Genomic DNA, 26,050 nt, shown 5'->3' on the forward strand with positions numbered 1-26,050 from the left:
GGGCGACCAAACGTCCGGGCGACCAAACGTCCGGGCGACCAAACGTCCGGGCGACCAAACGTCCGGGCGACCAAACGTCCGGGCGACCAAACGTCCGGGCGACCAAACGTCCGGCCGACCAAACGTCCGGGCGACCAAACGTCCGGGCGACCAAACGTCCGGGCGACCAAACGTCCGGGCGACCAAACGTCCGGGCGACCAAACGTCCGGGCGACCAAACGTCCGGGCGACCAAACGTCCGGGCGACCAAACGTCCGGCCGACCAAACGTCCGAGTACCAGAAAGTCGTTCTCACAAAGTTATTTTTTTTACAACTTGAATACTGAGCACAATATATTTCATTTTTGCGTATCTAGCTTGCAATGTATATGAGTGAAACTGAAAAGTGAGTAATAGTAGTTCTTTCACGTTGAGAAAAGAATCCTAATTGTCACTATCTATATGGAGTTTAAAATGTTGTGCTCATTTTTCAACTTGTGGACATATTTGGTACGGTTAGGATTCTAAAAGACTGTGCCAACGGCAAACCTGCTGTCCTCTGGACTCTTTCATCATTGTCCAGTGGTTGAGCTCTTCCTCTCCAGAACTGTTAAGGCCAAGAGATATCCAGCCAATCATCTCCTTTCGTTTCATACTGCGTTTGTTGTAGACAGAAAGAATAAGCGTTACATCCGATAGCTGGAAAAGGGCAACCTGGAAGACAAATGTCTCTTTGTAGGTCGGGTTGGGTTGGCCTCGACAGATAGATGTTTTACACTTGGACATCTCGTGGCCCATGGAGTTCAGTAGGGTCAGCTTAACGTATGTGTCTAAACAAATTGTACAGAAACAAAGAAGTGCACAATTAGATGTGGACTTAAATAGGGTAGGTAAACAAAATTTTACTGTAAATTCAGTCATTGGCTGCCAATGACAGCAGAATGAACAAATGTTCTTTCACCCCTCATAGTCAAAATGGTTTGGACATTTAGCAACATCAATGGCACTGAAACAGGAGCATACACATTTGGTTATTCGTGCAAAATCCTTATGTCTCTCAAATGTACTGTATAGGATGTTTTCTCCAGCTCAAATGCAAAGTGTTTCTCCTCACCACAAAGACAAGAACTCAAAGGGCAAAAAAACGTCTCTCTGCAGCCTGTCTTGTTGCTATGCAACTGTTTCTAATCTGAACATATTTTAACGATAAAGAGTAGAGTACATAAAGTAAGTAATATGTGAGCTTACAGGTTGAGGATGAGCATTTGCTTCTGATAGTAATTTAACTTAAAAAAAGACTACATTAAAACCCCAAAAGTGGGTCACATGGTGGGTGAGGACTTAGTTGGCTTGTGTGACACAATTTTGCTCTTTTTTTGAAAAAGAAAAATCGACAAGTTTGTAAAAGTTGAGCAAGCCAAAAATGTTGAGGTATCATTCTGTAAAGAAATTGCATAAAAAATGAAAATGAGAACCACAAAATTTTGGTAGATACCAAATTACTGGTGTGTTAGAGGAACTGTCAATTTACATGAAGCAGTGTTGGATTAACCATTATTTATACATTACAAATAGAGGAAAACCTGATCCTTTTTGTTCAAGATGTGTTGAGGATATTTTATCAATATGAGACCAAAGTTGAAAATGTTGGAAATACACTTAAATCCCCTGGGAGTTTCGGGCAAACACAGTAATGTTCATCACCAAAAGGACCCCGTAGCTAAAGGTACTCGGTCGTTTGGTCGCTGGTCTTTTGGTCGCTCGGAAGGTTATTGATAATTACCATTTAAATCGTTGCTCAAATTCCCTAAATACAAACTGTGAATTATTATTTAGTCATACTTAATGCCCTATTAATTATTAGGCTAAAGAAAAGCTCCAAATTTCCCGTACTTTTATTGTGTTTTGTTGGAAAACTTGTTAAGACCCTGACTGACGTCCCTTCCTAAGGGGACAACTCATGTACATACAAACTCTTATACACTCACACGTCCGCTCAGTGAAACTGCTCAGGGCCATTGTTGGCTTTTATTGATGTGTAGACAGTGTTGTTTTACCTTGTTTTGTCGCCGGTCTTTTGGTCGCCCATTGTTTGGGTCCGGGCGACCAAAAGACTGCGACCAAAAGTCAGGCGACCAAAAGACCGGCGACTAAACGACCGTACACGGTAGCTAAAGCGGTCACAGCATCATGATTCATGACTATTTTCTTCAGTTGGAATTGGGACATGTAAAATGTCAATAGAAGGTTTTGGCGATATATCGTCATATCGTACAGCACTAATTGACAAAATTACCAAAGTCATGATAATGGCATGTGAAATGTATAGTGCAAAAACGTGCGATCATATTTCCCATTGAGGGCGTACATGTCCAAGGGCTACCACCCTTCCGGTTTAAATTCATTGGAGGTCCAGTGGTTACAATCTTACTTAAAGCTAGGCAAAACCAAATTAGATAATCACAATGGGTCTGAGAGTGTTTCACAGCTTGTCTAAAACTTTATTCCTTAATATGTAATATATATTCCTAAATGTATCGCACTCAGTGTCTAGGAGGGAGTCAATGGAATGAATAGCTTTGGCTTTCATGCTCTTGAGTGCCAGCTGCCTTCCAATGTCTCGCTCATTTGAGATATTCAATAGCTCTCTTTGACAGAAAACACTGTGGAAAAAATAGCCCTGATTTCTTTTTTTGACAGCTGCTGAAAAGACTCTGGAAGAGCCGTGGATGTCTTAAGTGGTCAACAACAGTCATGCAAGGCACTTTGGTATTGTTGCAGAACTAGAGGGACTGGAACTAATGATTAATTGGAAATGCAGGCTTGCTACTGTTTAATATATATATATAAATATATATATATATATTAAAAAAAAAAATATATATATATATATATAAATATATATATATATATGTATATATATATATATATATATACACACAGATATAGAAATAGATGGAGAGAGATTGTTGAGAGAAATTATTGCGCATCATTCACCGCCAGCTTTGTAAAACACAGTCAATCAAGACATGCATAACAATTTTGCGCAAAGGTATTTTTACACAAAATTCTAACGGTGCCATTCAGAACAAACAATTCAATGCCACTGCTTCTCATTTGTCATATTAATTTATGATAGATGTATAAGGTGAAAAACATGAATATTCATGCTTTACTTCAACACTACAATCTAGTGCATTTTCTATATGGAAAATGATTCCTATTGTGCACTCCATCACAATATGCCCAACTTTATATTGTTTATTGATATGCCATATTATAATACATTTTCAATATTTTGGGGTGAAAAACTATACAACAATGGTCTTATAGCAAAAGTTTGCCTACTTTGTCATGGTTTCAATGCCGACATGCTTCGTGATTCCAAACGACACTACACATCACACTTACAGGCAGACGTATAGAGGAGTGTTCTTGGTAATTTATTTTTTGAAGTATTACCAGTGTAACATCCTCCAGATTGAGCTAAAAGCGTTTGCAATAAGCAGCGGAGGGTTATATTGAATATATTAAAAAGTTGTAGCAAGCAAGGATTGGAATCCTGTTGTTTTTTTCATCTTTAGAAAGGAAAAAAAATACATTCCTAATGATAAACCGCTGCAGTAGCCTGTATACGATTTAGATGTTCTTTAGGTGTGCATCTTCCGTAAAGTTTTATGGCACTTGACGATCTCAACTACTACTACTAATAATAATAACAATAATAATAATGAATTAGACAATGGGGCATCCAAGAGTTCGGCTGATTATTTTCGTTTAACGATGTTGCTTGGATTGATAATTTGCCGTTTGAGGGGGAGGGCGGTTTCCAGCGTAAACAGTAGCAGCACAGTAGCATAATATTTAACCTCAAATGTAAAGATATCTAATAATCTACTCATAAATTATGAACTAATTACTAGCAATGCAATTGGAACCAATTCTATAGTCTGTATTCTGTATGGATTATACCATGAGTTGCTATTCTTTGATTTTCTTGTGTGCATTAAGTCACGTACAGCTGGCAGTGGGAGCCAATTACCAATGTACCTATAGGGTGGTGATAAGGACATCTTGAAGCACATTGGTGGTACTATTACTACGGCATATGGAATCCCATAAATGTACCAAGCCAATGCAAATTGGGCAAGAACTGCTGTTTAAAATGTGCAATCAATAGGTCTATTTATGGCGATAACGACGGTAGACATAAAAAATGTTGATAGAAAGTTTTTTCGTCATTTTGTCTGCACTACAACAGTTCTGTATTTTGTGTGCTCTATGCATAACTGAAAAATAATACAACTTCAGCCAGGGCATGTACTCATGCACAACTACACAGTTGAGCCTAAACAAATCATCAAGCAAGCTGTACTGAACATGAGTTAAATATCTTCGTGAAGACTCAAGGTATTCAAGCATGATGATAATACATGAAAGAGATGCTATAGCCGAGTGAAGGAGGCAGCTACATGCAAGGAAGCATAGCAAGATTTACAGTGAGTTGTTGTCTTCATGGATGTGTGGGTAACAATTGAGGTGAAGTGTAAAGGTTTTCAAAATATAGACCCAATGCCATATTGATGTAATCTACGACTTCCTTTGTTATCTACATCCATGAAGGCACATGAAAACACTGAAAAGTTCGTAATTGGAAACAGGGATAGACACTCACCTCTGATAATATAAACCTGTCCACCTATCAAGTGTTTTAGACAACAAAACAGCCCATCTGACAACAAAGGTTGGGCAGCAGTAAGAAAAACAGCAAACCAAGGTGTCAAATAAGTGGCATAGGATAGCAGAATTTTAGGCAAATGCAGAAGATGCAAGGGAGAAAAACTATCACCAATGACAACATTCATAAGAGTATCAGTTTGAACATGCAGCTGAAGATCTTAAACTGAGTGTGGAGGACAACAAGGAAATTATGTAAAACCGACAGAGGCACGGCCTTAATGGTCTTAAATCCATCCATTAAAATAATAGAAAATATCTTTAATGACTCTTATATCTACCGTAAGAGTTCATCTGAAGTCAGGATGGAGAGAGAAGGAGGGGGAGTCTGAATCTAAGACCTTTCAGTTTTGTAATATTCTGTGCTGCATAGGTAACATTTTAGGACATGCTGAAACTGACTGTTGTAATCCAGAGTTATTTAACCATTAAATAACAGCATAATACCAATAGAAGTGTGCTCTCGTAATGCAAGATTAGGGTTAGATAAACAGAATGTGGTTTGCTGACTGGAAGATAGGCATTCGTCATAAGAGATCGTGACTGGAAAAAAAAGGATTAGCTCAAAAACATAGTAATCTGTCTGGCATATCCTGAGTCTTCTCTGTGACTTTTCATTGACTGCCTGGAACACCTCACCAGGATAAGGTCTGAGCCCCTTTCTTCCTGTAATGTTGATGGATAAAATCAGAGACTGAGTGAGTCTGGAATCCCAATTATGACATTGTTTGTGATCTGGAGCAAGAACAGAGAGCAGGAGGAGGATGCTTTGGAAAGAGAGGAATGAAGATTAGCCTAAGTAAAACAGTTGCGGACTTTAAATATTTGGTTCAAAATCTAAATTCAAGTAGTGGGTGTAGGATTTCATTCAAACAAGACAAGATCTTGTCACCAATCTGGTCAATAGCCAGTTGATTGCAGTCAGCAAGTAAATTGTCTGTGCTGGTCGATTTTAACAAAAAACTTACTCAGGAGCAGTGGTTCTGAACCTGGGTTGGATTGAACCCTAGGGGTTCAGTGACTCAGAGGTTTGGTGGCGCCTCTGCCACGGAGGTCAAGACACATTGACTCATCATGTCTATACACAATAACATGACTATCACAGGCTGCAGATGATCACATGAGATTGCTTGGCTAATCAGTGCTGCGAGGAATTGATATTTTGAATTTTAAAAAAATCATATTTTATTTTACACTAAAGTAGAGTTCAGTGAATGCGCATATGAAACTGGTGGGGTTCAGTATCTCCAAAAAGGGTCAGAACCACTGCTCTAGAGCATCAGTGAATCTGCTAAGGAGATTTAGAAAAGGTTCCAACCAAGCTGATAGCTCTCGTTGTGTGACAGAAAAGTCTATCCTACAATTAAGGGTAGACTTTATAAGACGATGGGGAGGCCGGCATGAAATTGTCACTCGCACACCAGGCCTTTATCAAGGACACGCCTTCGCTGTGCCAATACGTCTGTCTATCTTTTCCTAAACACGTGGTGTTTTTTTCACTGTGATGAAAATCCATTGACATGACAATTTACACTGGAGCGCACCTAACATAAATAAGGCCTGTAATCCTAAACTCTTTTTCGCTTGGCATTTTTTTTGGCATAGCTAATACAAGCCCAAGTACGCACTTGTGCTTTTTGGCATGATTCGGTCCTCCATCCTATTAGCACTCCAGTTTAAGTACAGTACACTTAGTTTAAGTACAGTTCTATCTATCAATGGGTTTCTGATACAATTGCTAATTACTTAATAACAAACACTTTATATTAAATATTATATCTATTTTTACCAAATCAGCATCAATCAATTAGCAGGCAGTGTTGCACTTACGCCTTTTTTACCGCTCGATAAATATTCTGACACCCAGCTGTGTGGTATAGGCCGATACTGTACCAATTTTGAATAAATATGCATTTTCTTTTCTTTTTAATAGGTTTTTACTTACTATCTATACTTATATTGGACTTCAAAATACTATTTAAATGCCAACTAATTGCTAAAAAAGGATTGGTCAGTCACTGCTTAGTTCATTGTCTGCCATTGACAGCGCTAGATGCTCAATCCCTTTAAAGTAGGAGGGCAGGCAGTCAATGAACGCACATTCAATAATGGATTAGATGTCTACTAGTGATCATGGAGGAAGAGTTTTCATTACCACTAACAAAATGGTCTAGGACATGGCCATGTTGGTAGTGGAGAAATCCCCATTAAGTGACTCCGACTGACATTAAAATTAAGTCCTTCACTAGCTTATTTCTCAACCAATTTATGAACGTTTATTTTATGGATTTCAAAGCATCTGCATAAACATTGTCTGCTTTTTACAAAACTAGACAGCCAGCCCAGTTGTCTCTTCTTTCCCTGATACCCTCCCACTTCAAATGGACTGGACGACGACTAGTGATCAACTCATTTAGTTTGGGAAGGGCAACAGACGCTCCTTTTATCAAAGCTGGATGGCCATCATAGATAGGGCGACTAGCGGTTGGAAAATAGAGTACATGTTGTGAAGTATTGGCAGCTCATTTCATAGTACTCCTCAATAGTGATGATGTGTCAATACAGATGATTTGTCAATACTTACTGGGTGGCTTATTGGTAGCGAGGTTCTTGAAATGAATTCCTTTAATAACCTCCACAGAGAGATGTCCTGTTGTTGCATTGTACACCAGGCCCACCAGAATTTCTGGAGTGGAGGATTGACTGACTGAAGGAAATGATGAGGCGCTTTCACTGCATGTCATGTCTGAAAGACTTATTTGGGATTCAGCACCCTGCAAGTTTCAAAGCATTCAGATTGGACACTGTTAAGAATGGTTTAGTTTATCACTAGTAGACGTCCAATCCATTTCAAGTGACATGGTAGCAATGTTAATTAGCTATCAACCCTCCTGCCACACAAACACTTCAAATGAATTAGACATCTGCCACCAATGACTCACTAAGCCCATTTTGAAAAGAAAGCATACATCACATACAGTAATCCCTCGAATATCGCGGTTAATGTAGACCAGACATGGCCGCGATAATCGAAAAATCGCGAAGTAGGGTCACCCCTATTATAACTACCTTTTTTTCAGTGCTGAGTCCTAGTAGCAAGAGTGGCTTCCGCTTGCGAGTTTCAGTGTGGATTTCCACATTTTTATGAACTTTAACAGTATATGTGTGTGTGTGTAGAGAGAGATATATATTTTAATAATGAATAGCAGAAAAAATCACAAAGAAGTGAATTTGCGATAATTGAGGGAAGACTGTATTAGTATTTCAATTTGATACATATCTATGCAAAGTGCATATTTCACATGCCATTATTGTGATTTAGTTATTTTTTCAATAAGTGTGACGTGGAGCCTATTACAGATGTACTAGAACTTTGTTATTTCATTGACTGTAAATATTACATAAAAAAACATACTGACGGCATGTGGACGACTGGTTAGCATGGTGCCTAACAGTTCTGAGATCAACCTTTCAATCCCAGGCCCTGGCCTTCCTAAATGGAGTTTAAATTTATCATCTTACATGCCTTGGTTATCTCTAGGTACACATACCCAAAACAGGCATTGTGGGTAGATGTGTGTGTGATAGTGATGTGAAGCATACCTTTCACCTTGTATGTTTTTCCTCGTTTTTATACATTTTTGATCATTTCAAATTGTGTACGACGTATAACAACTTTTGTACAGGGAAACGTTTTTTTTTTTTAAGTACTTTTTTTGCAAAACCGATCTCGTCTTCCCATTTTGGCTCTAATCCGGATCGTCTCAGTCACTGGTAGCAGACGAAAATGTCATCGTCGATTGCTAATATTGTCATGGTTTGAGCATGATTTGCGCACTTATGTCAGTCACTTCTGCCTTTTCAATATATAAATCTAGCGCGTCAATGAAGCCAAACAGTCAAGCTGTCAGCGACATTCAACGACATCTACAGAATCTTGAATTTAGTGCGTACAAAAGGGGCACCGACTGATTGGGCACCCCGTCCACTTTGGGGAAAATGTAAGACTTTTAAGTGTGCCCTATTTGAGAAAATATGTGCCGCGTTGTGTTTGTATGGTGCAATTATTAATAAGGGGAGCAATAATGTGAAATAAGTGAAGTACTTCTTAAACTCCAGAGGTTCTAAGTTTTTCCACATACAGGATGACTGAAAAATATCTGTACCCATCTTTATTTTTGGCTTTTATTTCCATCGGCCTATCGTTTGTATTTCTCATTGACCATGATTAAAAGAAGCTAACAATAGACAAGAGAGGATGTGACATTTGGACAAGTGGAAAAAATCTGCAGTTAATTTTATTAGGGGACTGGGGTTAATGCTGAGGAACTGAACTTTGCAGCGTTATAAAACAATATTCCAAGGTCACTGGGCGTACCGAAAACAAAAGTGTCTACTAAGACCTGCTTTGAACCTGCAGTAGTACTTACTGGGTGCATGCAGCATGGGTCTAAAATGACGGGCACAGTCATCTTTCCTTGAAGGTGTAGTTTGGTAAGATAAAACACATTTTCCCCAAGCACCTTCTCCTTCTTCATCCGCCGCATACTGTAAAGTCGAAATCTGATGGCGTAGTTGCCAATCATCTCAGACTCCATATGGCAAAAATGAAAGGTCTCTGTGAAGAGAGGGCATGGGCCTCTTTGGACCCCTGTCTTTGCTCTCTGCTTCTTTGTGGGCAACAGAACCAGGTGAACCTGCCAGGAGATGTTTCCAGTGTGTTTTTGAATAGGGAGGTCTGTTATTGTCATGATGGTCACTGCCAGCTGCTGCTCTTCTGGATCATATTCAAACACGACATCGAGAGTGCCATATTTTTCAACCTGATCCGGTTCGTAGTTTTTCAGTAGTTGTCCTGAAGAACCATGGGCAGACATCTGAGGAAAATTGAGAGATACAGGGCGTCTATATCATTGATTACTGTGCCTTATTGCTTGTATCTGTCTGTGAGGAAGCACATTTTACCTCTGGGCTGAGGACAGCAGTACTGTCACTGGGCACATCTTCTTCATAGCCCTTATTGAGATAACTCTCTGTTTCGTGGCCATCACTTCCCTCGCTGGTACATTTGCGAAAGGAGAGATGAGGGCTACCACTGGTTTGTGAGAGATCACACTTGCCATCACCCAGGTCAGAGAGTGTATAAGACATCCGAGGTGATCCATTTTCATCCTGATATGGCGGAGGTTGGAGTTCATCCAGTGGAGGTGTTCTCCTCATTCTCTGGATGCAGTTAGCTGTTTAAGACCGAAGACATGACACAGGGAAAGATTAACTAAGTGTCGACAATGCATGAATTTCGACATGGATACAGATAAATAACTGCTTTTGGTGATAGTGATAGCATCAAACAAAGAAATGTATTCGTCCATTTTGAACAATGCCTATCCTGGCCCAGGTTGTGGGGAGCTCGTGTGCGGGTTGATTGGTCGCCGGTCTTTTGGTTGCGGTCTTTTGGTCGTGGTCTTTTGGTCGCCCGTTGTCGCGGTCCGGGCGACCAAAAGACCGGCGACCAAAAGACCGTTGACAAAACAAGGTAAAACAACACGGTCTACGCATCAATAAAAGCCAACAATGGCCCTGAGCAGTTTCACTGAGCCGATGTGTGAGTGTATAAGAGTTTGTATGTACATGAGTTGTCCCCTTAGGAAGGTACGTCAGTCAGGGTCTTAAAAAGTTCTCCAACAAAAAACAATACAAGTACGGGAAATTTGGAGCTTTTCTTTAGCCTAATAATTAATAGGGCATTAAGTATGACTAAATAGTAATTCACTGTTTGTATTTAGGGAATTTGAGCAACGATTTAAATGGTAATTATCAATAACCTTCCGGGCGACCAAAAGACCGGAGACCAATCGACCGTGTATCTGGGGAGCTTGAGGCCAATCCAGCCGACTTCAGTCAAAAGACAGAGTACAATCTAAACCGGGGTGGCCAAGTCCGGTCCTCGAGAGCCCCTACTCTGGTACATGCAGGGTAGGCTGTTTGAAAACTCTAAATATGCTCTAGGTATGAGTGTGTTTGGAAATGGTTGTCTATCTCATTGTGCCTTGCGATTGGCTGGGCACCAATTCAGGGTGTCTTCCACCTGGTCCCCGTATTTAGCTGGGATAGGCTCCACCCATCATGCTGGGGAAAAGAGCAATTCCGAAGTCTATAGTCTGTAAGGATGTCTTTAACAACTTTGTGCTGTGTCTCAAGAAATGCACAGAGGTAAATGTTGGTCATGTTGATCACATGCTCAAGAAATGAATGGATATCTCACAAAATAAATGAATAAATCCCATCTAAATTTGGGGCATGTTTTTTAGGGGGAACAGCATATGCTTGCATTGTGCAGTTTGCTCTCCTAAAACTTAAGTTGGCTAGGAGTGAAACTTGCAGGATATGAGAAAATTAAAAACAGCGCAGGAAAAAAAACTGCCTTCCAGGTGTCTAACTTTTAGAAAAAAGCCAAGCCTATACAATCAACTCTAACGTGTTGTTCCTACCTCTCTGCTGAATTCTTGCAACTTTCAATCTCATGTCAGACGAGACTTTACCTCAAAGTGCCACATATCAGTGGCACGATGGAGGAAAACAAGTTTTAAGTAAGTGTCATGGAGGGCTTGATAAAAGAAGCAAACCCATTTTGAGCAGCTTTTTTTTAGCTCCTGCTGAGCGGGGGCGGTTGATTTGATGGAAGCTGCTGTGTAAAGGTGTCACTTTTTCCTGCAACCTGCTAATTGGAATGGTTACACTTGCACTTTTCTTCTAAGCCCTCCTTTTTTCAAATAATTTTGTCCTCTCCACCCGGTCTTGTTTTCCTTTTGGAAGGCATTTACCATGAGGCTAATGCATGAGTACGATCTTAATTTTATTTGGTGTTTGACACTTCATCTGACAAGGGAGAGATGAGAACATTCTACATTTAAATCATTGGCCATTGACTGTGATAGATGTCCAATCATGTGGCTCTTTCCATCCTTCTGCTGTGAATTGAAAGGAATTATTCACTAGTAGATGTCCAATTACGGTTGTCAAAAGCTCGAAGTAGAGATGCTGAAATATTGTATCCAAATAAACGATATTTAATTGTTAAAGTAGCGATACTCACTTTTAAGAGGGGGCAAGTTAATTAGGGATTAACTCACATGAATTAACACAGTTAATGAATGTATTTTAACTCTGGATTAACTCATAGTCTCATTGTAAATTAATCAAGATAAATATTTCAGTAATATCACTGTACATTTGAAGTAAGTGTGGTAAATATAGTACCACTTTTAAATTCATTACTATATTGCATTAATCTCACAGTTAATTATTTGAACTACACATTGTTCCATTAATTCATTTTCTGAACCGCTTATCCTCACAAGGGTTGCGGGGGGTGCTGGAGCCTATTCCAGCTAACTATGGGCACTAGACGAGGGACACCCTGAAATGGTGGCTAGCCATTCGCGGGGCACAATGAGAGAGACAACCATTCGCAATCACACTCATACCTAAGGGCAATTTGGTGTGTTCAACCAGCCTACCATGCATGCTTTAGGAATATTGGAGGAAACCGGAGTACCCGGAGAAAACCCACACAAGCCCAGGGAGAACATGCAAACTCCACACAGGAGGACAGACCTGGGATTTAAACCCAGGAACCCAGAACTGTGAGGCCGACGAGCTAACCACTCATCCCCGGGCTGCCTTAGACATTGTCTCCATTAATAATCTTTAGATTGTCACAATAGTAGATCTCCAATTCATTTTAAATGGAAGGACTTGCACTGAATGAACAAATGTATGGAATTAATAAAGATATAGAGTTTTTAGCTACAATTACAGTTGTAAACTTACAAAAAAAAAAAAATTACAACTAAAACATGTAACCACAAAAGTTCTACCAAACAAGTGTGGCATAAACATAAATCGCATAACAATCATAGGGAAAACAAAACAGTGACATCTTTCATGAAACATTATTTATATATTATTATATTAACAGCAGTTCTCCAACACTGAACTGGGGGATTTTTTTGTGATAGCACTAAAATATATTGGGGAGTCACACTAATTGCTGTACTACTACTAAAGTTTACTAAACTACTATTCATTCATTCATTCATTCATTTTCCCAACGAACATCGTGCCAACCACTCGCACGGGGCTGCCATAAACTACTATTTTGAATATTGATATTGCAAATATGGAACTAATCATACTTATTTTGCCACCTTGTATCAACGACACATTTTTGCTCTGCAAGGATTAGGTACTCTGCAGTTTTCACTGCTTGATTTGTGATAGAACGCACGTCATAAACTATTCATCACTCGGCAGCATATTTTACCAACGCTTTAAATAGATTGGCCTAGACATTCAGTCCTAAAACCCAATTGCTTATATAACAGGAAGACAGTTGAGACATGATGCAGTGATATGCAGCAATGCAGACTTTTTTTTCCATACCAATTAAAATCATTCCAATTGAAGATCAATTATTTACATGGTCCAATACATTTAATTGGAACAGCTGTTTTACAGACACATGATACGCATGGATCTTTTTAAACATCATTTGATTTAGTAAAGATGAAGCTATTTAAAAGATTAAGCGAGTAAATAGAAAGCAAGCACTTGGTAAGTAGTGCCAAATGTTTTTTGTGCTGCAATTTCCCCCAAATTTTCGGTTAATTCCTATTAATTTATTTGTCCCTGTTAATTTATTGACTTCCATTTACGGAGCTAGACGTCCAATACATTTCAACTGGGAGGAGTGAGGATCCGCAGCCAATTCTCCTAGTTTAAGTGAATTTACAGCTGTTAATGATAGGCAATGTGATAATTCTTTTTTTACTTATTTGTTCATTTTAGAGTCATTTCTTGGGAAATTATGGTGTCACTTCCTGAACATTTCGGTTCACTTTCTGAACATTTCGGATCACTTCCTGTTCATTTTAGGGCATTTTTGGTTCACTCTTTAATTATTGGTCAATTCCTGTAGCTTTTGGGGTCAGTGTTTCCACGGCCGAGTTGTGAATAGGACGTTTGTAATGCTTGACCATTTTACGCCACTCATTTTTCAACTCGAGGCCATGAAGTGGAGTTAAACATGCCTTTTCCAAATCGTCATCACTGCTTTTGTTTGATTGGCCAAAACAGAATCGTCATTCGGGTGTGTGAGTTCATTTCAACATACACAAAATCACAACTACTACTTTCTGAATAGCCATAACTTTGCTGATATTTTAGGGTAATAGAGAAAAAGCACAAATAAATACGAGTAGGAGAATGGTAAACACTAGAAAAGGTTGTGTATGTGACACATAAACAAGAAAGAAAAACAGTAAGCTGATCCATCATGCTATCAGATTTTAACAAACTATTGTACGTTTTTTTCAGTGTCATAAAATTGTTACACACCATTATTTACCATATTTTCTCACATATAAGCGGTATTTGTAACGAAAAAAAATGATGACTGAATCAACGGCTTATATGCGCACAAGACTTACAGCGTTGCTATACTCTTTTTCACCAGTTGATGTCGGCAAATTATCATTTACTATTTGTTGGTTATTTTCAGTTTTGCAGTAAGAAAACAACCAATAATGTGCTTTTGATTCATACAGTATCTCAGAAATACCACGTGTGATGTGTTTTCTTAAGATTTTCCCTTCAAAGTAACACATTTCTACTCCCTATTAAAACCATGAATACGGAGGTGAAAATTGTGAATCAGGGGCGGCTTATACACGAGAAATTTTAAAATTCAACGATTTTAAGGGGGCGGCTTATATGCGAGATAATATGGTATGTTCATGGTACATTCGAAGTCCACTTTTACAATTTTCATGTTTGAAATTGCTTGTCACACTTCTAGTGATGTAACAGATGAATGCAGAGAACAAACAGACTGATCCAAATAGGCTAGAACTGGTTCCCCTTTGATTAAGTCCATGGTGAATTTTCCCAGCACAGAAAACAAAACATGCAAAGAAATTGAGAGAGCGAGAGAGGGCGAGAGAGAGCAAAACACAGAGAGTGATTGAGAGAGCGAGGGAGAGAGAGAATTAAAGAAAGGGGGGATTACAAAAAATATGCAGACAGCTGACTTTTTCATAACACTCCCATTGTGAGTTTTCTGAACGAAAGCTCCACTTTGATCATCTCGCTAAATCAACTCTGTAGAAACGGGTGTGTACATTGTTACAGAATTTTTTTGGGGAAGTTTATTATAGGGCGGCCCGGTGGGGCGAGTGGTTAGGGCGTCAGCCTCACAGCTCTGGGGTCCTGCGTTCAAATCCAGGTGACGTCCACCTTTGTGGAGTTTGTATGTTCTTCCTGGGTCTGCGTGGGTTTCCTCCGGGTACTCTGGTTTCCTCCCACATTCCAAAAACATGCATGGTAGGCTGATTGGACACTAAATTGCCCCTAGGTATGGGTGTGAGTGTGTATGGTTGTCCGTCTCCTTGTGCCCTGCGATTGGCTGGCCACCGGTTCAGGGTGTCCCCCGCCTCTGGCCCGAAGTCAGCTGGGATAGGCTCCAGCAACCCCCATGACCCTAATGGGGATGAAGCGGTTCAAAAAATGAGATGAGAAGTGACATCAGACTGACCTTATTGGAACCTATCAGTGTAAATCAAACTTTGAAAGATGTATTTGAGGGAAAAGAAGCACTCTCAGAAAGATTTATGTATAGTAAACTTACCGATATCAGCTGAGGCGTCGCTACTGTAGCCTGCATAATCAGCTAACAGAGGGCTGTATTTCTGTGGGTTTTCCCACCGGAATCGTCCAGTTTGTTTCACATTACTAGACACCTTGGCTTCTCCTCTCAGACCTTGAGCCCGGCTGACTGCTTCTTGATACTGACCCATCAATTCGTCCTCGCTGTCTGATGATGACGAGGCATGCTCGTCATCATCATCGTAATCCTCTGAAAGAAACAAGTAAACTGTTAGCTAAACATTTTTTAGTTTTGTATTGACTCAAAGGCAGCGACGGAACCCTATAAAAAGCGCTTGGCTGGGGCTAAAAATAATGTATCTCCAATAAAATGCGTGTGCTGAAGTGTTTTAATCTCTCAGCCATTCACCCCCCACCGCAACTACATCCCACCCCATACATAAGACAGAGCATCAGTACCTAAAATGACTCTTGACTTTAAGAATGCCGAATGGTGTATAATTAGTTGACATGAGAAGCCAATTCCATAGGCTGTTAAACCACTTTAGTCACTTTTTGTACCTACTTATTTCTGTGACCACTTATTCATGTTGGCTACTTATCTATGTTGACTACTATTTATGTATTATTCATTCATTCATCTTCCATACCGTCCATCTTCAAAAGGGTAGCGGGGGTTGCTGGAGCCTAACCCAGCTGTCTTCGGGCAAAAGTCAGGCTACACCCTAGACTGGTTGCCAGTTAGTCGTAGGGCACACAGAGAGACAATCATACCGCCACCAGCGGAAAGTCAGGCGAGTGAACCTCTACACCACTAATTATTAATTATTTTTTATTATTTATTGATAATTTATCTGTTTGTTTGTTCTTGTGTTGACTACTTATTTATTGAATATTTATTATTATTTATTGATTATTTATTTGTATGTTTGTGTGATGTTGTTACTTGTGAACTTTGAGTTGAAGCTTTAAATCTTATTACACTTACTACATATAATTACAATAAATGCATACAATTCAATTCAATGCATATCCAAATCCCTCAATTTAATGAATTAGCGCCAATTGGGCGCCTGCTGCTGGCCAAAATGTACATTGCATGAACAAGTCTACTTTTGAAATGTCAATTTGGAAAATGCAGTTAGAAGTTTTATATCATGGTATTTGGAATATGACTGAGTAAGGTCGGTTCACCTTGTTGTTCAGTGTTTTTCCTGAAGTTATCAAGGCAGTGAAGGCTTGCTGCATTCTCTAGTGGCAACTTGTTGTTAAGGTACCAGAAGAGGAGCGTCATAAGGATAATGAAGAATCCAATGGCTGTCAGAAATCCAAGCACCTCTGGAGAAACTGAGAAAAGCGTCAACACATTTTTTATAATCAAATTGCACATTCTCTTTAATATGACTGATGAAAATGTCATAATTCAAACTAATTCATGAGTCGTACCGCTTAGCCTCTCTCATACTATATCTGATACTATAACAAAGAATTACTAAACATAAGAATAAAACAATATTTTCAAACTAGAACGTATCTCTCAAATGAATTTTAACAATTTTCATGAGTTTCTCACTAATAAATGTGCAATCCATTTGATCTGGAGGGTTGGCAATGAATTAACTTTTGTTCATTCGCTTCGAATAGAAGTGCTGTTAATTGCAGCCAATGAATTACTAAAGAAAACATGACGTCAACAAATATTTGGTATTGTTATGGTGTGGAAATGAATTAATTCGCAGTCAAAAAGGTGAAAATGGCCCTCAGTGCATACTAGACCATATTTGGAAGTTTGTGTTGTTGTTGTTTGTTTGTTTGCTTTTTTTTTTTTGGTACCAGAAAATTGCCAGGGCTGCTTTTACCATAGTTACTCTTGTAAAAATGCTTTTATGCACACATGCAACTGTGTCTGTCTTGACATGAAACCGAATCACTGAACTTCTAGGGCAAGGGTGTCAGACTCGGGTTGGTTCGCGGGCCGCTTTAACATCCACTTGATTTCACGTGGGCCGGACCATTTTAGATATAATATTTAGATTTTTTTAATAAATTGATTAAAAGAACTGGATTAAAGCCCTGAATATTCAGTTTTTTTATAGATCTAAAACAATGTTTATTTTAGCTTTTTTTATATATTTTTAGATTTTACAAAATTATTTTTGAACTAAAAACACAGAAAAAATTGATTAAAAATGACAATTATGTATTTTAAAGGGGGAAAATCAGGAAATTTGATATACATCTATACTCTTCATTTTAATTTGATCTTAAAACAGAATGTCGGCACTCATGATTTACTTTCCCGGGCCACAGAAAATGATGCGGCGGGCCAGATTTGGCCCCCGGGCCGCCACTTTGATACACCTGTTCTAGGGTCTGAATCCGAAGTAAACAACCAAAGTTCTCACTGATTTAAATTCTACAGTGAATGACTTTTAAAAATTGTATTGCTTATGCTTATTTTAATCTTTTATAGGTTTTACTTGTATTTCTCAACGTTACATTTTTTAAATTGTTTCTGATTTTAATATGATGTGGATTACCTTGTGTTTAATTGAATAAAATTAAATTTAATTAAATTGCTTTTCCCTGAATTACTGTATGTTAAGATAACATTGTTAGCCAATACCGTAATCCTTTAGTGTTAAATCTTTTTATCTCTCCTCTATGTCTGCATGGAGATTGTTGCCATGTTGAATATAAAAATGCAAAAATCCCACCTCACAATCACAAAGACACCCACGTTCTCCACAGGCAGGCCTTAACACTCTCACTAGCACTCCTATACACATTCCCACGCATGTTCAGCGAGGACTGGACTTCACTGATTAAACACAAAAGACAGCAAACTAACAAACTATTAAATAAAATAAAAAAATAAAGAAATGCAGTTTACAAGGAGCAACATTTTGGTAGTGCTCAAAAACGTGTCTAATATTATTCTATTCTTCGTGTAATTTATGATAGACTATACTAAATAGAGAATCATTGATCACATAAGAATTTTATTTATTATTTATCATTGTATAGTGCAGGGGTGTCAGAGTCGGGTTGGTTCGCGGGCCTCGTTAACATCAACTCGATTTCATGTGGGCCGGACCATTTTAGATATAATATTTAGATTTTTTTAAATAAATGGATTAAAAGAACTGGATTAAAAGCCCTGAATATTCCGTTTTTTATAGATCTAAAACAATGTTTATTTTAGCTTTTTTATATATATTTTTAGATTTTACCAAATGATTTTTGAACTAAAAACACGGAAAAAAATGATTAAAAAATTACAATTATGTATTTAAAAGGGGAAAAATCAGGAAATTTAATATACATCTATACTCTTCATTTTAATTTAATCCTAAAACAGAAAGTAGGCACTCATGATTTACTTTCCCGAGCCACACAAAATGATGCGGCGAGCCAGATTTGGCCCCCGGGCCGCCACTTTGACATGTGGTATAGTGCATAAACAGCAGCGATGGATATACGATGAACATGCAGAGTGTGGGGGGTGCTGTCTGGGGTCCAAGATTGGTCACCCTGTCCTACCTTTCCTGACACAGATCAACTCATGTACTCCACAGCTTCGCTCGCCACCTGGGAAAACAATGTTTTTGAATGAGCTTCACAGTGATGAACGGCACAAAAGAAAGCGAAAATGACTGCAAGGGGTAGTATATTCTTAGACGAGTACCAGTGTAACAAGAATGCAGGGCAGAGGACAGTAAGAGTGTGACATTTATTGCTGTTTTTTTTCTTTCTATTACACGTCACCACTCAATATTTCATATTCAATTTTATGTAAATGAATGGTGCTTCCTGATGTTGTAGTAGTTCACTCCCCTGACTTCGGTCTGGGCTCGATTCATGGTGGCGGTATGTTTGTAAGTGCGAGTGGTCGTCCGTCTCTATGTGATTGGCTGGCCACCAAGTCAGAGTTTCACCTGCCTCGTGGCTGAAGTCAGCTGGGTTGGCTCCAGCACCCCCCATGACCCTTGTGAGCATAAGTGGTTCAGAAACTGAAGGAATGAGACAATGCGCAGTTCAAATAATTAACTGTGAGATTAATGCAATATAATAATGAATTTAAAAATAGTATTTAGCACACTTGTTGTAAATGTACAGTGATATTACTGAAATATTTATCTTGAATAACTTAGAATGAGAAAAGGAGTTAATGCACAGTTAAAATACTTTGCCGCCTCGTGCCCCAAGTCAGCTGGGATAGGCTCCAGCACCCTTTGTGACCTTTGTGGGGATAAAGTAGTTCAGAATAATGAATGAATGAATGAATATTTATGGACTTTGATCAAGTTAACAATGTAATCTGTGTGGAAAATGAACAGAATAACCTTTTACAATAACCTTTATTTCACCGTGCAATTAAACGGTTCATTAGCATTCTCAGGGCAATGAGCAAAACACCAAATTTTCCAGTTTATTTATATACTTGCATACATAATTTTCTTTCAATCACCTCCTTTAAATTCGTTGTGTCCTCCAGACTAACAAGTGTAATTCTTAACAATTACTTACACTTGTGAAAGAATCAGAGTCTCTGAGCTGTGCAGCCAGGGATTTGCCCTAGAGCAGGGGTGTTAGACTCGGGTTGGTTCGCGGCCGCGTTAACGTCAATTCGATTTCATGTGGGCCGGACCATTTTAGATATAATATTTAGATTTTTTTTAAATAAATGGATTAAAAGAACTGGATTAAAAGCCCTGAATATTCCGTTTTTTTATAGATCTAGAACAATGTTTACTTTAGCTTTTTTCATATATATATTTTTTGATTTTACAAAATGATTTTTTAACTAAAAACACAGAACAAAATTTAAAAAAAAAAAAAATTATTGATTTAAAAGGGGGAAAATCAGGAAATTTAATATACATTTATACTCTCCATTTTAATTTGATCCCAAAACAGAAAGTCGGCACTCGTGATTTAATTTCTCGGGCCACACAAAATGATGCGGCGGGCCAGATTTGGCCCCCGGGCTATCACTTTGACACAGGTGCCCTAGAGGTTGAACTTTCAAACATCTCTCATGTCTTCCTTTTTTCATATGGAACAGTATAACATGCGAGTCATTCAACTAGAAACAGACAGGTCAAAATGTAAAACTGAGGTTTTTGCCTGTCTTTAATCTGTTTTTGACAGTTTCTACTTGAGCATTTTTTAAACTTAAACTTTTGACTTTACAACATCACAAAGTCTAGGAAGTCTCACTACTATTCAGGGAGAAAAATAACCTTGATTATACAGAAAATGATTAGCTCTGGTGTTTAGACTCAATGTAAGATATTTGCATTTAGTTGATTAAATATGGGGACCTGGTGAAGGAGTGGTTAGTATGGTGGCCTTACAGTTCTGAGGTTGTGGGTTCAATCACAGGTTGGTCATCACTGAGTTGTTATTTTTTTCCCCTGTGTGACCTGTCCATGTGATTGGCCATTGAGTTCAGCTGTCGTCTACCTTGCTGCCTCTTGTGTGATCCAGGTGTTTCTGATTGTCTCGTCAACCCATGTCCGTCTATTTAAACCCTGTGTGTTTGTTGGTCAGTGTTGGATCGTCTGCGTTGTTATGCCCATGTCCCATGATCCTCGTTTATCTACGTCCTCCCTGTCAGGTTTGATTTTATTATTTGATTCCAATGTCTTTATTATTTTTGGAGCATCCTGCCATAGTCATTAAAGTTTTGTTAGCACAATCCATTCCCTGTCCTTGTTTGCTTCCCCACGTTTGGGTCCTACTACTCTCTACGCAACCACAGCCCTGCAAATTGTGGAAGTTTGCATGTTCCCTCATCATCTAGGGTTTTCTCTGGGTACTTGGGTTTCCTCCCACATCCCTTAAACATGCATAGTGGGCTGGTTGAAAACTATAAATTGCCATAGGTATGAGTGTGAATGGTTGTTTGTCTCCTTGTACCCTTACAATTGGCTGGCTACGGATTCAGGTTGTCCCCCAACTCGTGCTCTTAGTTTGCTAGGATACCCTTGTGAGGATAAGGTGTTTGGAAAATATATAATTGAATGAATTAATTAGTTGATTAGTTCTTGTTTGGGGAATTTTGGTGAGGAGCCAATTCGGTTTTAAAATACTGCACCACGTTTTTCCACACAGAGTAGCTGTTTTTAAATTTGACCTTTCAATTGTGCGTGCCAACCAATGCAGCTTCACTTGTTCCACCTTGTTGTAAATATGCTACATTGGTATTTTACAACCCCAATCTATCTCTCAATTACTTAAATAAATAATTAAATAACTTTACTCACAAATGTGTAACATTTTATCGTCCAGGATTGTATTTATTGATAAATTAAATGTCTGATATTTTAAGCCAACTCGTCTAAATTGCTTCAGATATTCTGATGGGGTGGTGGAGGGGTGCTCAATATGTAGATTGCGATCTACAGGTAGATCGCACGACAATAAGATTTGCCAGTCTGTTTGTTCCCTACGCTATAATGAAATTGGCATACACTCTGCGGTAAGCTAGTGCATGAATCGGGAGTGGATTTTTACCCGCTACCTCTCATTCCCATACATGTTGGTAAATCTCGCAACACAATCTATTATGAGCTATATCAACATGCATAACTCCTGAGCTTTGTCAGGAGCCTGGAATAAAGGTAGATCGTGGGAGGTTGACTCCCTGAAAAGTTGATTTTGAAGCAAGTTTGAACACCACTGGTGTTCATCATACCAATATACTTGTATAAGGTACGTAATGTAATATGAATATACTAAACCTAACTCTCAGCTGGCGGCCCGGTGATGTGAGTGGTTAGTGTGTCGGCCTCACAGCTATGGGGTCCTGGGTTCAAAACCAGGTCATGTCCATCTGTGTGGAGTTTGCGTGTTCTCCCCGAGCCTGCGTGGGTTTCCTCTGGGCACTGGTTTCAGTCCCACATTCCAAAAACATGCACGGTAGGCTGATTGGACACTTTAAGATTACCCCTAGGTATGGATGTGAGTGTGCATGGTTGTCAGTGTCCTTGTGCCCTGCGATCGGCTGGCCACCGATTCAGGGTGTCCTGTACCTCTGGCCCGGAGACAGCTGGGATTGGCTCCAGCACCCCCTGCAACCCTAAAGCGGCTCAGAAAATGAGATGAGATAACTCACAGCCCGGGATTCTGCGACACGATATATTTTAAGTGTGTAAAATGAGTACATATTGCATTCAATCAATCAAAGCCCCCTGAATCAAACAGAAATTAAATAGTGGCGGTGTTGGTAATATTCATGACATCCAAATAATTGATTTACAGTCTTCCCATTGCATCAAAGTCCAATTTGATGCAAGTTTGATTGAGGCAAATCTCAGGATATATCTGAGATGTTTCTCAGTTTATATGGATTAGAATACAAAATAAATTAACTGTATTTGGACTAAGCACCATCTCCAAGAGCAGTTGATTAGCATTGTTACCACTCCACAAAGTTGGTCGTTTCCTAGTCTTTAGCTTATGTGGTCCCTGTTTCGTGAATATTTAAATTATATTCTTCTCTCTGGAATCTTCAACATAACAAGCAAATTAACACCAAAGCTGCCAACCAAAAGTTACATGAACAGTCTTCAGAAAGGTAAGGAAAAAAACCCTCATTGTCATTGTAATGTTAGAATTAAACTCCAAAACGAATGGATCACAACAACGTTTTAAGGTTCCGTTTAGTATTTATGTATTTTGTTTGTTTTGTTTGTTTTATTTGACTGTAGCCGTAGCGGAGCTGTCCCTTCAGCACCATGAGCTATGACTCCACGCTATCAACTACCACAGCAAAAAATAAAAAATAAAAAAAACGCTAAAAATAACAATTTAAAAAAAGAGCGCAAAGACAACGAGTATAGTACACTGGTGAAGCTAACACATGATATTTCAACCTTTACAAATCCGTCACGGCAGGCATTTGTGGTGGTTGAGGTTAATTATAAAGAAAGAGGAGAGCTTTCTGCCGACTTACCATCAATCGCCATGATGTTGTGCTTTGGCTTCAACCAAGGCGGGCGGTGAAGAAGGGGGGACGGACTACTGAGACATAGAATGCAAGGAGCTAGGTGATGGTGGGCGGTGTTGATGGTTTATTCCGGGGGTCGGCAAAAATATGTTTGGAGCCGCATGCGGCTCTTTAGCGCTGCCCTAGTGGCTCCATTGAGCTTTTTCAAAAATGTTTGAAAATGGGGGAGAAATATATTTTTATTTGAATAGGGTTTCTGTAGGCCAAGGGTGGCAAACATGTGGCTCTCGAGCCGCATGCGGCTCCCGGCCAAAATGCTTATCATATTGTGTATTGTGTTGCCTCGTTTCATGTTTCTCATTAATTTATTCTCGCTTAAAACACACTAATTCGTAGAAAAACAGGGATTGCTTCTCCAAACTGTTTTGTTACAACCCGGGAGAGAATAAAGCGTGGAAAACTGTTCACAGATGGCAAAGGAGCACATTCTTTTTTTGTGGTTGTGTCGAATACTCCAAAAAATGACTTCAAAAATCGAATTTGTTTATTGCATTTCTTTAATTTCATCAAAGCAATGACGCATAATTCAGTAAAATTGTAATGAAGTTAAACTTTAGGTGGCACCATACAACAGAGCATTCATGTATTGCGTCTTTGCAGAATGGACTGCCTGGAAAATAAACATTTAATCATAAATCCTATCATGATATATTCGTAGCCAATTTAGTCATTTTGATAGTTGGCTAATATAGATTCATACAGCATGTGTTGCCTTAATCATAAGGCTTTTTTTGCGGCTCCAGACATAATTGTTTTTTTTATTCTAATACAGCTCTTTAAACACTTTGGGCTGCCGACCCCTGGTTTAGTTCATTAATATCAGTGTATTTTGTCTGAGCTGGCAATACCCTGGAATCAACAATTGTTGGTAAGACAGATTTTTTGCAATGTGGTATTATTTTATTCAATCAAATACAATGGTATCACTACTTATGAAATGAACTGGTTCCAAACCATGTTTTGTATTTTGGATTTTTCATAAATAGGAGTATTTTATATGTTAATTCGCGATTGGCTGACCACCAATTCAGGGTGCCACCCACCTCTAGCCTGGAGTCAGATGGGATAGGCTCCAGCACCCCCGTGACCCTAGTGAGGAGAAAGTGGTTCAGAAAATGAATGAATGAATTATAGCATCCCTCTGAGTTTAAAGGTTCATTCGAGTTTCATTGTAGTATACGCATACTGTTTTATAGCATCAAGACCACAAAACAACTATTCTATGTCATCTTCAAAACATGGACATTGAGTTGGGAGGACAAACCACCTCGTGGAGTGCGGTAAGCAAGCCACCATCTTTTCGACATTCAATATGGGCGTGGTTATGCCTAATGTCGACGCAGCTGCGTTAATTAAGCACATGCGCAGTGTCTCCTTCTTTCGAACAGCGTTTTCTCTCCTGACGGACAACTAGCACGATGAGGTAAGGCGTAGAGCAATTTACTGCCCTGAGTGAATTTTTATCACGCTACCGGTAGATTTTTAGGAATCAATTGAGCCAAAAATGCCAACAAATCTGTTAGTTTAATCCCAGGTTGGAGACACCGTCGACAATTTAAGTTTGGGCTTCTTTTCCCCTCCGGCTGTGTGCTGCATGTGAATAGTTATCTTAGCATTAGGATTACGACGACGCTTCCCGTTTGATTTTAAAAGTATGTTGCCCGTTTTCCATTATGGAGTCGTGTAGAAAGACTTAATTGAATCAAACAAAGCCGGGACATCAACGGACAGTTTGCAGGGTAAAGCCTCACTCAAAAATGACATCCAGAGGCACGACTTAGTTCCTGGCGTGTTGTATGTAATGATAGTTTTCACTGCGAGTGCTAAACACCAGTTTCCAATTTGTAATTGTTCTGTTTTCACAACAAAAAATGATTTCTACAAAAATTGTTAAGCCAACTTTCTCCTGGCTGTTAACGTCACTGTTTAATCGCCTTGTCTGGAAAAGGAAAAATAGCATGGAGCACTCTAACTTATTTTCATTCTTTATCTTGATCGTTTTTTGTAAGATTTCTCTTGCCTGTAATAATTGTTTGGTAACTCCCAAATAGCTTGGTTAAATCAAGTTTTCTCTTTTTAGCATTAAGATGCAGCTCTTCCTGTGTGCCCAGAACAGTAACACCCTTGAAGTTACAGGAGAGGAGACTGGGCCAGATCAAGATAAAACTAATTTAAAAAAAACACCTAAGCCTGTCTCTGATAACTTTAGCTTTTTATTTTTTATTTTTGCACGCATCAGGCCCACGTCAAGACTCTGGAGTGTCTCCAAGAGATCTTCCTCCCAAGTTGCCCGCTTGAAGATGTGGCGTATCTGCACTTTGGAGAATGCCGGCAGGCTTCTGGGAGGTTCATGTATTTGTTTATTATAGAATATCCAAGTATTCATCCAAATAAAATAAAAGCTTAAAACATCATTATAATCTTGTGTGTAACTCAATGTGATATCTGATCTGTTTTATGAATTATCACTGAACGAGTTGGTACTTTCCCTCCTCTTATATAGGTAAAGTTTACAGCTCTCTGGCTCCTGTCGGCAAAGTGAGGCATCAGACTTTTAAGGTAAGGATATTATTTTAGTCAAACATTTTTAAAAATTAGAGACTTCAATTAATATTGGAGCAGCAACTTAAAAGAAAATCAAGTCTTTTTTGA

The 26,050-nt window shown here is 39.0% G+C and overlaps 1 protein-coding gene and 1 long non-coding RNA gene across 2 annotated transcripts; one reads left to right on the top strand and one right to left on the bottom strand.

The window, feature by feature from the left end:
• Window positions 1–245: 245 nt before the first annotated feature.
• syt14a (synaptotagmin XIVa) lies at window positions 246–23,462 on the bottom strand. The gene is made up of 9 exons (XM_077620504.1): window positions 23,345–23,462; window positions 18,925–18,972; window positions 16,576–16,728; window positions 15,404–15,631; window positions 9,682–9,953; window positions 9,147–9,593; window positions 7,301–7,490; window positions 4,655–4,711; window positions 246–809 (listed from the first exon to the last, which is right to left on the bottom strand). Exons 1-9 carry the CDS (start codon window positions 23,355–23,357, stop codon window positions 496–498), a joined length of 1,722 nt encoding a protein of 573 aa, XP_077476630.1. The 5' UTR covers window positions 23,358–23,462; the 3' UTR covers window positions 246–495.
• LOC144089547 (uncharacterized) lies at window positions 22,912–25,812 on the top strand. The gene is made up of 2 exons (XR_013305102.1): window positions 22,912–22,966; window positions 24,595–25,812. It is a non-coding gene; the product is annotated as an uncharacterized LOC144089547 (long non-coding RNA).
• Window positions 25,813–26,050: the final 238 nt, after the last annotated feature.

The sequence above is a fragment of the Stigmatopora argus genome, chromosome 15 (genome assembly GCF_051989625.1).
Source record: "Stigmatopora argus isolate UIUO_Sarg chromosome 15, RoL_Sarg_1.0, whole genome shotgun sequence".
In the NCBI taxonomy this organism is placed as follows: domain Eukaryota; kingdom Metazoa; phylum Chordata; class Actinopteri; order Syngnathiformes; family Syngnathidae; genus Stigmatopora; species Stigmatopora argus.